Source organism: Rhinolophus sinicus, linkage group LG15 (genome assembly GCF_036562045.2).
Source record: "Rhinolophus sinicus isolate RSC01 linkage group LG15, ASM3656204v1, whole genome shotgun sequence".
Taxonomy (NCBI): Eukaryota; Metazoa; Chordata; class Mammalia; order Chiroptera; family Rhinolophidae; genus Rhinolophus; species Rhinolophus sinicus.
This window is the reverse complement of record NC_133764.1, coordinates 44,210,957-44,222,358: the sequence shown is the minus strand read 5'-3', so window position 1 is coordinate 44,222,358 and position 11,402 is coordinate 44,210,957. Positions and strand designations below refer to the sequence as shown.

General features: G+C 57.9%; 1 protein-coding gene and 1 long non-coding RNA gene across 2 annotated transcripts; one reads left to right on the top strand and one right to left on the bottom strand.

Annotated features, from left to right (window-relative positions):
* Window positions 1-920: 920 nt before the first annotated feature.
* Window positions 921-5,388, bottom strand: LOC141568888 (uncharacterized). Its single transcript, XR_012492180.1, has 3 exons — window positions 4,714-5,388; window positions 1,515-1,636; window positions 921-1,276 (listed from the first exon to the last, which is right to left on the bottom strand). It is a non-coding gene; the product is annotated as an uncharacterized LOC141568888 (long non-coding RNA).
* Window positions 5,389-6,663: 1,275 nt separating this feature from the next.
* Window positions 6,664-11,402, top strand: NXPH3 (neurexophilin 3). The gene is made up of 2 exons (XM_019740565.2): window positions 6,664-7,231; window positions 9,644-11,402. Exons 1-2 carry the CDS (start codon window positions 7,178-7,180, stop codon window positions 10,346-10,348), a joined length of 759 nt encoding a protein of 252 aa, XP_019596124.1. The 5' UTR covers window positions 6,664-7,177; the 3' UTR covers window positions 10,349-11,402.

Sequence of the window (11,402 nt, the reverse complement as noted above, 5' to 3'; positions counted from 1 at the left end):
TTGGATGGAAGATCCTAGATTCCATCTCTCTAACAGAAGCCCAGGTCAGGGCTGCTCTGGGAATCCCTTCTCCTTCCCAGCCCCTGGACAGTGTCTACTCCCGTCCTTCACCCCCACTCCCACCCCCGTCCCCACCCAGCGTTGCCCACTGAAAAGAGCTCCGTAGGAAGGAGTTCCTTGCGGAGTGGAGGCCGCGGTTGTCCTTTCCTCCGCCACCAGGGGTCACTACCAGCCTGGAAATGAAAAGCGCAGCAAGGACGCCGCGACCAGAGCGGAAGCGCTCCGGCAGCCAGCCCTGTGCGGGTGGACCGTCTGAGACGCTCCGGAATGGAAGCCTTGACCTCTGGAGGTGGCTGCTACTTGGTGCTCCGGCCCCAACGTACATCGGGGGTCCAGAGGGGTGCACTTCCCTGAATTCGGGACGGCGTGGCCGGGTTTCACGAGGCAAACCCGAGGGTCAGGGGTGCAGGAGAGCTTGAGGCCCCTGGAGTGCCCACCCTGCGCCCCTTTTGTGAAAAGAAAGCGGAACGTCTCACTAAAGATGTTAAATTGACCCATTACACAAATAAAGAACCGGAGGCTGCGTTTCCGAATCCCAATTTGCAGGAACCTCCCCTCCCCCTCCCAGTCGAGGCTGTTTGCACTACAGAGCTGCCTCCCTGCAAGCTCCTGGCATTTGAAAATCTGTGGTTGAATGGCTAACTGAATGAGAATATAACAATAGCCAGCATTTACTGAACACTTACTATGTGCCTGACGCTGTTCTCAAAACCTTCTACCGGGATGCTGTTATTATCCCCAAGAAGAAACAGGCTTAGAAAGGTGAAATAATTGGCTCAAGACACAGTGGCAAATCCAGGATTACGAAGACCCAGGCGATCTGGCTGCAGAGCCATTCGTTGTTTTGAGGAATCTTTATTAAGCACCTCAGCGCCAGGCGAGCGGAGATGGTCTGAGCGCCAGGAAGCTCTTGGGGACCGTGCGCCGTGGCAGGCTCCGCCCCGCCTTCCTCGCTAGGGCAAAGCACCCACAGGAGGCTCCCCAGGTGCCCACCAGGTGGCGCGCTGACCCCACTCGCCTCTGACGCGCCACGCCCGCGCGCCTCTCCATCCTGCGGGAATTGGCTTTAACCACAGCGACCTGGGTCCAGCCGACAGGTGGCGGACAGGTGACCTGGTGCCAGGTGTTGGCTCCCTGCCAGGTGTCGGCTCCCCACCAGGTGCCCTGCAGTCTAGGGCCCCAGTGCAGGCCCTGTTTTCTCATTCTTGCTTCTCACCTGCGAAGCAACCTGAGATGTAGCAGGAAGGAGCATGGCCAGACTCCTTTTTCTCAGTGCGTCACTGTTTACAACGCGCTTCCCACCAGCTCAATTCAGACAAAAGATCAGGGGATACTGTGTGCCCAGTAGACAGCTCGATGCCCTAGCTCAGAACGTCCTCACCCCCATGAGCTGGGCAGTATAATACCCCTTTACAGACAGGGAAGCTGAGGCCCGAATAAGATGAGAGATTCACCCAAGATGACGCTGAAAGCAGATCTCAGAGCTAGACTCCTAATCCAGGGCTCCTTGCCCTTCCCACTCTAGGAGAGATAGGTGGGAGCCTTTACAGGCAGAAGGTCCATCCTGGCTGGTGTCCTGTGAGAGGTAGGAGCAGAGACAAACACGCAGTTTGGGGTGTTAGTAGGCAGCTTCCCTGGTTGGCTTGCCCCTCCCCTGCCTGGTGCCCCCTCTCTCCCCTCACTTCTTTCTACATGACTGGCCCTGGCAGCCTCAACTTCAACTTGCACCTTTGCTCTGCTCTGTCCTTTGCAAGCTCTTCACCTTCTCACCTCTGATGATTCTGGAGGCTCATACACCTCCCAGTCTTATCCCTCTACTTGGATCTCCACTCTGCCCCTGGCTATTCAGCTCTGTACCTGCACCCTGTACGCTCCACCTGTCCAGGACAGGGTGCTGCGTCCCCCTGCAAACGTCCCCCTGTTTGTCCTGTGTCTTCAGGTCAGAAAACTGCAGGTCATCTTTGACTCCTCAGCCCCATGTCCTGCAGTCTAACTATTCCCCATTGCACCCCTCAAACGTCCTTCAAGGCCATTGCCTCCTCCCATCCTGATGGTTTCTACCCAAATTCAGGCCTCCATCACCTCCAGCCTCCCGTTTCACCCATCCTTTCAAATCTACCTTCCACACGGCAATCAGTGATCTTTCCAAGATCCTTCTAAAGTGCAAATCTGACCCGTTTAAAACTTGAAATAAAAAGAACAAAAACACCTTCATCACAGGATGAAACCCCACATCTTAACTAGATCCATAAAGCCCTAGATCCATTCCCCACCCACCTCTCCATCTCTGTCTCACTCCCTCATCCTTCACTTCACTCACTTCCTTCAGCTTCTCCAAAGCAGGAAACTCTTCATAGTTTCAGAGTCTTAGTGTGTTCCCTTTGCCGGGAAGGCCCTCCCCCAGCTTTATGTCTGGCTGAGGCCTCCTTAGACGCTTCCAGCTGAAGGATCGCATCTTGCAGAGTTTTCCCTGACCCCTTCCACGTAAATCGGGACCCCTCCTTAATTTCTCTGGCTCAAAACTTGACGTTCCTCTTTCATACCACTTGCCAACATCTCAGAGCTTGTGTTTCCTTGTGCTTAGCTACTTAATCCCTGCTCTCCCATAGCCCAAATCCTCCATGCAAATAAGGACTGCAGCCTCTTCAGTCACAGCTGTACCCCCACCCACACCCAGCCCAGGACCTGACATAAAAGTAGACACCCGATAACTATTTGAGGAACAAATGATTCTTTCATCTCGTCTTCATCAGAACCCCATTCCCAGGCTTGCTTTCATCTCTGGTCTTTGCATGAGTTGCTTCCTCTGCCTGGAAGGTTCTTTTCTTCCCCTCCCACCTGGGGTGATCCACATATCACAAGACTAAATTTTCTGGGACTTGTCTGCGGCCCCCTCAATTGAATTAGGGTTTCCCTCTGAACTCTGCTACCCCTCCCCCACACACACACACATAGTACTTTACGATAACACTTTAAAATTGCACATTGCCAGGTAAACATGAATGATTAATGATGATGTCCTCGGCCTCTGCCCCTAGACCTCTCTGCTCCAGCTGGCTCAAGGGCATCCACTCTCTGCCTTTCAAACCTTCGGGAACCCCATTTTCCATTCATTTAATAAGCACTGATCAGGTGCCTACTGTGTTGTTTTCTTTCCTGTAGCGCTGGAGAGGCAGGGGGGAGGGGAGGGATTCTTCCAAGAAGGAGACAGAAACAGGTGAAAGCATCAGAGATGCTAAGCACATGCCCAGTCATCCCACATCCAGGATGCAAGTGGGCGTCGGCGAGGCTGGGGGCTGAGGGGTGATACTAGTGCATTGAGTCCTGCCCCTTCATTGAGCATCTGCTGTGTGCAGGGAATGGTGGGGGACACACAGAGTTAAGGCTGAATGGCAGACATACCTGGGGTTACCTCCAGCACAGCTGTGCGGCCTTCCCACCCTGGGAGCAGCTGCAGGAACCGAGGTTGGATACGCTCGCTGGGGGCATCTCGGCCAAACAGGGGTCTCTGTTCCATCTCTACCGTTCAAGGCTACTCTGCTCTTTTGAGCTGCTGTTCACCCCTTCTTTCCTGACTCTCCCCACATGTCAGAGTTCATCAAAGTGAAGTCCAGAGGCCACCTCCATTGCTCTCGTTTGGGATAGAGGCAGGGGCTTATAAAAATACGTGGTCCTTAGGCTCCCATCTACTGCCTAAGGCTCGCGGGGTGGGACCCTAGAATCTGTGTGTACAATAACCCCCCGCTGTTTGGTACACTCACGTGGGAGAGCCCCACCATTCCTGCTGTTTCCAGGATCAGCCATCTTCCCTCCTTGTCTCTCGTTGCCTGTTCCTGCCCGGGGTCCTTTTGAGGGCTGTTCTTCCTCTGCCCATCCCTTAAATGCCAGGGTTCCCAGGGCTCCCCTCACCAAGCCCCTTGCTCTCCTTGTACACCACACCTCCAGCACCCCAGGCTAGACTTTCTTCTGTCCCGGGGGTGGCCAAGAGCACCCAGACTTGACATGACCAAAGCTGACCCTTCCGCCCCAGAACCCACCTTCCTCCCCCCACTGGTGGTGCCCACCTCAGCAAGCATCGCTCCTATTGCCCCAGCCAGAAACTTGAGTATCATATCAACTCCCTTCTCCTTCCTCCGTCATCTCAGCAACAACCAGACCCTGATTATTTTGCCTCCTAAAGATGTCTTTAGTCTCTCCTTCTCTCTCATCCAAGATGATTGCACTTATCTCCTAACAGGTTCCCTCCCTCTAGTCTCTCCTCTTTCCAGTGAATTCTCCAAAAGCTTTCTAAAATGCAAATCTGACTATAATTTGCCCCCTAAAGCCCTTCAAAGGATCCTCATAAACAGAGGCCCTAACCTTTTGACATGACACATAAGACCCTCCATCAGCTGGTCCCAGTCTTCAGCTCTAGCTTCCTCCCCTCCCCTCTGTGCTCCAGGAACCGCAAGCCGGCAAACCGCTTCCGATTCTAGCCTCCAGACTTTGGACTACTTAGTGCCCCTGCCAGAAATAGCCCTTGCCTGGCTGACTCTTCCTCACAACTGGGGCATCACCTCCTCCTCGAAGCCATCCCTGACCCCCGCTGCTCCTGTCCCCACCATCCTTGGTGCATCCATAATGCCTGGTACAGGAATCTTTCATTCCACTCACCACACTGAGTTATACTCATTGATTTCCATGTCTCAGTTCTGCACTAGCCAGCGAGATCCTTGAGGGCAGGGATGGTGTCCCATTCATCTCTGTATCCCAGCCCCTGGCCTGGTGCCTGCCACTGAGGACAGGCTCGGTTAGTGGTTGATGGATGAATGCAGAGGGGAAACTTGAAGGAAGTGAGAGCCAGGAATGGCCGAGAGGGTGGTGAGGGTAAGCCTGGCAGGAGGCACAGCCAAAGCAAATGTGTGGGAAGTGGAAAGGCGAGAACTTCCCTTTATTGCACTCCCACGGCTGCCTGCCAGCCATTGTGCCTGCGCTTTGTTTATACATTTTGTCTCATTTAGTTCTTGCAACAACAGATCATGAAACTGGCATCAGAGAACCAAAGCAACCTGCCCAAGGTCACACAGCCTGGCCTGGAGTGGAATCCAGGGCTGTCTGGCCTGCAAAACTGTGCTCTTTCTGCTGGGCCACACTGCTCTCCTGGGGCCAGGACCTTCTGGAACTGGACAAGGAGTGAGCCTAGCTATGCCTCTGCCTAGCTGAGCTCCGGAGCCAGCTGCCCACGCTCAGGCCGACAGCTTCTTCCTCCCAGCTGGACCAGAGGCTTCAAGGCCAGACAAGCATTTATCTGTTCCTTCCTCCCTCGGGTTTTGCGGTCTGTGACTAGACATGCATACCCCTGACCACCCCTGGAGAAGGGCTGCTGTACCTGGTATCCCCAAGGTGCCTGGGCAATGCAGGGGGCTCTGCGATGCTGTCTGGGTTCTGCGGAAGCTGTCTCCCTCATTGCACTTGGCCCAGGCTGGTATTAAGATTCATCTGCATTCTCCACGCACCCGCCTGGCAGATGGTGGGGGAGGAGGCTGGGTGCCTGCTGGGGGCTGCAGCCAGAGACCAAGCTGGGCCTAGAGGGCCACAGAGCAGAGTATCCACCCCAATGGATCCCAGAGGTCCGGCCCGGGCTGGGGCCACTCCAAATGCAGGGATACCTCCTCATCCTCACAGCCTCTAAAGGGTGCTAGGGCCTGACCTTTGCTTTTTCTAAGGGCTTAAGGGGCCCTAAATTCCAGGAAGGAAATGTGGAAATTAGTGTGTGGGGGGTTAGGAGTAGGGGATCAGTCCCACTTGGGAACCTCTTATCAAGGTCCTGTTCTTCCTCCTTGCCCTGGAAGTTTGCCGAGACCAGAGATAACCAGGGCCCCTATTGAATAGGAGGAGCCCCTCTGCCTAGTCTGATGACTCCCTCAGTCACAGAATGGGTAAGGAGTGAAGAATGGCCGACAGCCTCCACAGGGGCCTTTCCCACCTCACTCCCCACCTTCTCAGGAGGCTTACCCCTGACCTCAGCCCCAGAATCTAGCCTGGCCCTTAGTGGCCTTTTCAGCCCAGGGCTTTAGCCAAAAGTTCCTTGTCACATTGACTGGACTGAGACGTGTGTGTGTGGGGGGAGGGCCGGTAAGAAGACAGTTATCCCAGCCCCTCTGAGTAAAGTAGAAGAGGAAAGGAACTGACATTATGACAAAAGGAGTACAGGCTAGACACCCAGAAGGACTTCCCTCAGCACAAAAGCAAGTCTTGCAGTCTGAAAGTCGAGTTTCCACTGTGGGCAGAGCCTGCAAGAAGGAAGGCGTTCTTTTTTGGCTGTTGGAATGGGTTTGGAAAAAATGATCTTTCCAAATTCCAGGACTCCTGGGGTTGAGGGTAGGGCAGCAGGAGCTAGCGCCCTGCCAGAGGGGTAGGGAAGGTAGGGTCCCTACCTCCGGGCCACCATTCTTTCCCAGCCTCGCCAAGAGTTACTCCACCCCCGCGTCCTGCCCCCTTTGTCTTGGGTCCCCGGGCTGCGGGCCGGCAGGGGAGGAGTTAACTCCGGAGGTACCGGTTGGGCTCACCGTACCTGCCACCGCCGCTGCCGCCGCCGCCTGTGGGAGGGATGAGGAAGCGGGAGCCGACTGGACGCCAGGAGCGCTCCAGTCTGGCGGGTGCTTCGCGGGGAGCCGCGGCCGAGCACGGCGCGGCCAGGGGCGTCCGCCAGGGGGCGCGCCGCGACGGGGCGGGAGGGGCCGTCTGGTCTGGGGAATTAGCACCAGCGACGGGCGCGCGCGCTGGTCCCCAGCACATCTGGGCGAGAGCGGCGCCGCTGTAACCGAGGGGAGCGCTGAGCGCAGATCTGGAGCGGCAGAGCCACCACGCAACTGGGACCCCTCGAGGAGCTCGGGGTGCACATCTGGGACCTCGAGAAAGGGCCGCGCCGCGCGCAGCTGGACCAGGGGAAAGGGGCGGCGGCTGCACAGCTGGACCGAAGGGGGCGGGGTCCGTCCCGGGTGGCTGGCAAAAGCGAGGGCCGCGAGTCGCCGGCGACTGGAGCATGGGACAGCGCGCCTGAAAGAGCAGGGGTGAGGCAGGGGCCTGGGACCCCGAGAGGAACAGAGGAGAGAAAGGGGCACGAGAGCAAAGGAAGATGCAACTGACTCGCTGCTGTTTCGTGTTCCTAGTGCAGGGCAGCCTCTATCTGGTGAGCGTCCGCGCGCGGGGAGCTGCTCGGGGGGCGGGGGCTCGGGGGACTGGGGGAGAGCGCGGGAAGCTTCGGAGCCCAGAAACTTTCTCCCTTCCCCCCAACATCCCCGGGATAGAGGGGACGCCTGGAGACTAGGGGAGAGGGCGGGTCCGAGGCCGGAGACAGTAGAGAAAGGGTTAATAGGGGCGGAGAGCCGGTGTTTGGCTGGCCCACCCACTCGGCCGTTGGTGGCTGGAGGTGCGACCAGCTCTGGGGAGAAGGCTGGCAGCCAGGTCACGAAGGGTGGACCCCTTCCCAGCTCCCTGGACGCGCGGAGGGGGGAGTGGGGGGGTAGTGGTTTGTGGAGCTGGTGACCGGCCAGGTTGGGGGGCGTGAGGGTGCAGTAAAGAAGACGTTTTCCTGACCTCGGGGACCCAGACGTCCCCGGGCTGCAGGTCCCTCAGCGCTGGGAGCCGGTCCTGGCGGGGGGCGGACCCCGCGTCCCTCGCTCCCGCTCCCTCCGGCGGGCCTCCTCCCCGCCTGTTGTTTTCCTCTCCTCTCCCGGCCGCGCGCAGCCCGAGCCCCACAGGACCTGGGCAGGCGGCTCCCGCCCCGGGCGCTCGCGGCAGCTGAGCCAGGCGCCCAGAGCCCGCTCCCCGTGCCCTCGCTCTCGGCCGCACGCCAGCCCAGGACGCTGGGAACCCCACCCCAGGCCCCAGCCTAGGGCTTAACTCCCCTCCGACCCAGCGCCGGCCGTTCGCGGCCCTCCACGCTCATCTTCAGCCCCACATTTGGATGGGATCCTTTCCTCACAACAATAATCCCCTTTGCCACCTGCCCTTTGCCACTCACTGTGTGAAAGAACGCTTCCCTTCTCATATCCCAGCTGCAGCCCTCCTCCCCATCCTCCAGCCATGCAGCTGTGACCCACAGGGCCAAGTGCACACAGGTCTGCAGCCTTTAGCCCAGCCCCCAGGAGCGGCCCCTCCTGCTGTCCTTCTACCCCACCCCTGGGGCCTGGCAAGCAGGGCCACTGCACACATCCACAGGCATGGCCAGGGCCAGAACAGGGGGCAAGACCTTAAACCCCTTTAAAGCTCTCCAAAGCCCAGCCCTCAGGCAGCCCCCATCCTCACCCCGGGACGCCAGCAAATCTAGGTGATGCCCAGCTGTGAGCCAGTGCCCCTGGTTCTGGTATCATAGACAACCATCAGGCGAGTGCTCTCATCAAAAGCTGAGCAGACATACACCAGGCGGCTGCCCTTCTGAAACCTTGTCTGCTCCCTGATGCCCTCCAGAGCTGTCCCGTGTTTGAGCTCAGTCAGGCTGTCCTTCTGGCCCTCCCCACAGCGCTGCTAGGAAGCCTCCCCAGGTGTCGCTTCTTGCCAGAGCTGAGCCAGCAGAGCCTTGGCAGTCTTACAGGAGATCCAGGGTGGCAATGGGGCTTGGATAAAACTCCTATAAAAGGACACATCTGGTCTGTGAGACCGGAAGTGTGCAGTGGAGTGGGAGGGCTGACCCTATGTGACAGCCTTGTAGTGACGTAACCTCTGAGTGCTGGTGTCCTCATCTGTGAAATGGGAATAATAAGAACGCCTCCTACCTCATAGTGCAAGTAATGTGCTGGCATGTCATCCTCAGTGCTCCCTGGGGGGAGTGTTTGGCTTTCTACTCCTTTGGTCATCCTGGGTGTGGAATTCACTCCAAGTCTCCCCCTACTCCTGCTGCCAAAAACTAAACTGAATATGTACTTGAGACAGAATGTCACTGGGCTCCATTTTCTTATTCCATTATCTGTTGGTTCTCGTTGCCTCTGAGGTTGAAACTGTCCTAGGGTAGGATAGTGTCTCATCCGGCAGACTGGCAAGTCCCAATAGACAGAGGCTGTACCTCTCCATCAAACTGGGGGCTTTCACAGCAGAGGGATGGAGCTCCCCTACCTGACTTGGGACTCTTTGAAGGCAGTAACTGTGCTTCCCCTACCAGCTTGGAATTTCAGGGAGGCAGGGACTCTACCTATCTTATGTCTAGGGGCTATCTCAGCACAGGGATATGCTTCTGCCATCAGACAGGGGCTTTCTGAGGATCAGGAGCCAGGCCTCCCCCATAGACGGGGCTCCCTAAGAGCAGGGACCATGTACTCTGGAACCATGGTCCACTAGAGAGAATTCGTGACTATCCTTTTAGACTTTAAATAGTGGCCAGAGGCAAGACAGTGGGTGTGACCTGAGTGTCAGAACATGAGATGGGACCATGACACAAGCACAGTGTACCCCCAAGCCTCAGCATAATTGGCAGTGTGTAGGAGCCCCTCAACCCCTAGGCAGTGGAAGAGGGAGAGAAATGATGCTGATGGTGACAAGCAATGGACCAGAATTCCTGGGTCCTCTGGGGACAGGACTCTCACTCTCCTCCCCACTCCCTCCACAGGTCATCTGTGGCCAGGATGATGGGCCTCCTGGCTCAGAGGACCCTGAGCATGACGACCACGAGAGCCAGCCCCGACCCCGGATGCCTCGGAAGCGGAGCCACATCTCACCCAAGGCCCGCCCCGTGGCCAATTCTACTCTCCTAGGGTTGTTGGCTCCACCTGGAGAGGCATGGGGCATCCTTGGGCAGCCCCCCAATCGCCCAAACCACAGCCCTCCACCTTCGGCCAAGGTGAAGAAAATCTTTGGCTGGGGCGACTTCTACTCCAACATCAAGACGGTTGCCCTGAACCTGCTTGTCACGGGGAAGATCGTGGACCACGGCAACGGGACCTTCAGCGTCCACTTCCGGCACAATGCCACGGGCCAGGGCAACATCTCCATCAGCCTTGTGCCCCCCAGTAAAGCCGTCGAGTTCCACCAGGAGCAGCAGATCTTCATTGAAGCCAAGGCCTCCAAAATCTTCAACTGCCGAATGGAGTGGGAGAAGGTGGAACGGGGCCGCCGGACCTCGCTGTGCACCCACGACCCAGCCAAGACCTGCTCCCGAGACCACGCTCAGAGCTCAGCCACCTGGAGCTGCTCCCAGCCCTTCAAAGTTGTCTGTGTCTACATTGCCTTCTACAGCACGGACTACAGGCTGGTCCAGAAGGTGTGCCCAGATTACAACTACCACAGCGGTACTCCCTACTACCCCTCCGGCTGACCCTGGGCAGGCCACGGAGGCCGGGCCGGGGCTGGAAGGATGGGCCTGCCCACACAGGAGGTCATCTGTCGGGACACTGGGCAGGGAAGGGGAGGGGCCTCAGGCAGGGAGTCAGGTGGAGAGGAGGTGCCAAGTGGGGCTGGGGCCAAGTCTCCGGTGGCGGGGAAGGGGTCCCAAGTGCTGGCCCCAACCTGCAGTGGTGGAGCGACTAGGACAGGCGCTGGGGGAGTGGGTTCTGTGCACCCTCACAGGGCGTCCCCACTGAGAGACAGGCAGATGCTGCGTCCAAGGAGGCCCCTGAGGCAGACAGACCAGTGTGGCCCCAATAAAGTCATGGAGAGGACTAAAACCTTGGCTCTCTCCCTGCCATCCTGACAGGACAGGAACAAGGAGGGGCTGTCTCCTCAGTGTGGACACCAAGTAGGCAATGACGGGTAGCTGAGAGGGGGCCTCCTGAGAGCCAGCACTGGGGGCCGAGGCAGCAGGAACCCTCTAGCCCCGCTCAGTGGGCAGCCCTGAGCCCTTTGACCTGGACTGTGGACCCAGCTTGGCTTGAAGTGGTGACCTTGGAGTCTTCAATGTCTTGACAAATAGACCATGTGCCCCAGCCAGGCCACCCCTTTCCCAGACTCCCTGTCCTGCCATGGATCCCCCACCCGTCCCCATGCTGATGGGACACCCTTCCTTAAGCTGAGACAGACGGTGATCGTGGTTCTCCCAGCAGCAAGGCCACAGGTGGAAGCCCGCCTGTGCGCTGTGCGTCCCTCCTCCACCCCAACCCCTGCTGGCTCCTCTGGGAGCGTCCTTGTCCAGCAAGCCATGCTTCAATAGTCAGTCTTGCCTGTCAGACTGGGGCTCCCCTAGATGGAGATGTTGCCTCCCCTCTTGGGCTGTGGGGCTGGGGGAGCCCAGACTATGGAGGGTGTGCTGAACCTGTGCTGTGGTGTCTGTTTGTGGGTTGGGTGGGGGGAGGGAGGTCTTGTGAAATTACCCGATTGTCGACTTCTGTGCACAGCATCTTGTTCTTGGAGCAAGGAATAAAGCATTCCCGGGG

Excerpts from the sequence above, each read along its gene's own strand:
- NXPH3 (XM_019740565.2), top strand. The coding sequence starts at position 7,178 with ATGCAACTGACTCGCTGCTGTTTCGTGTTCCTAGTGCAGGGCAGCCTC. Across the intron at positions 7,232-9,643 it reads TGCAGGGCAGCCTCTATCTG|GTCATCTGTGGCCAGGATGA; the intron begins GTGAGCGTCCGC and ends CTCCCTCCACAG.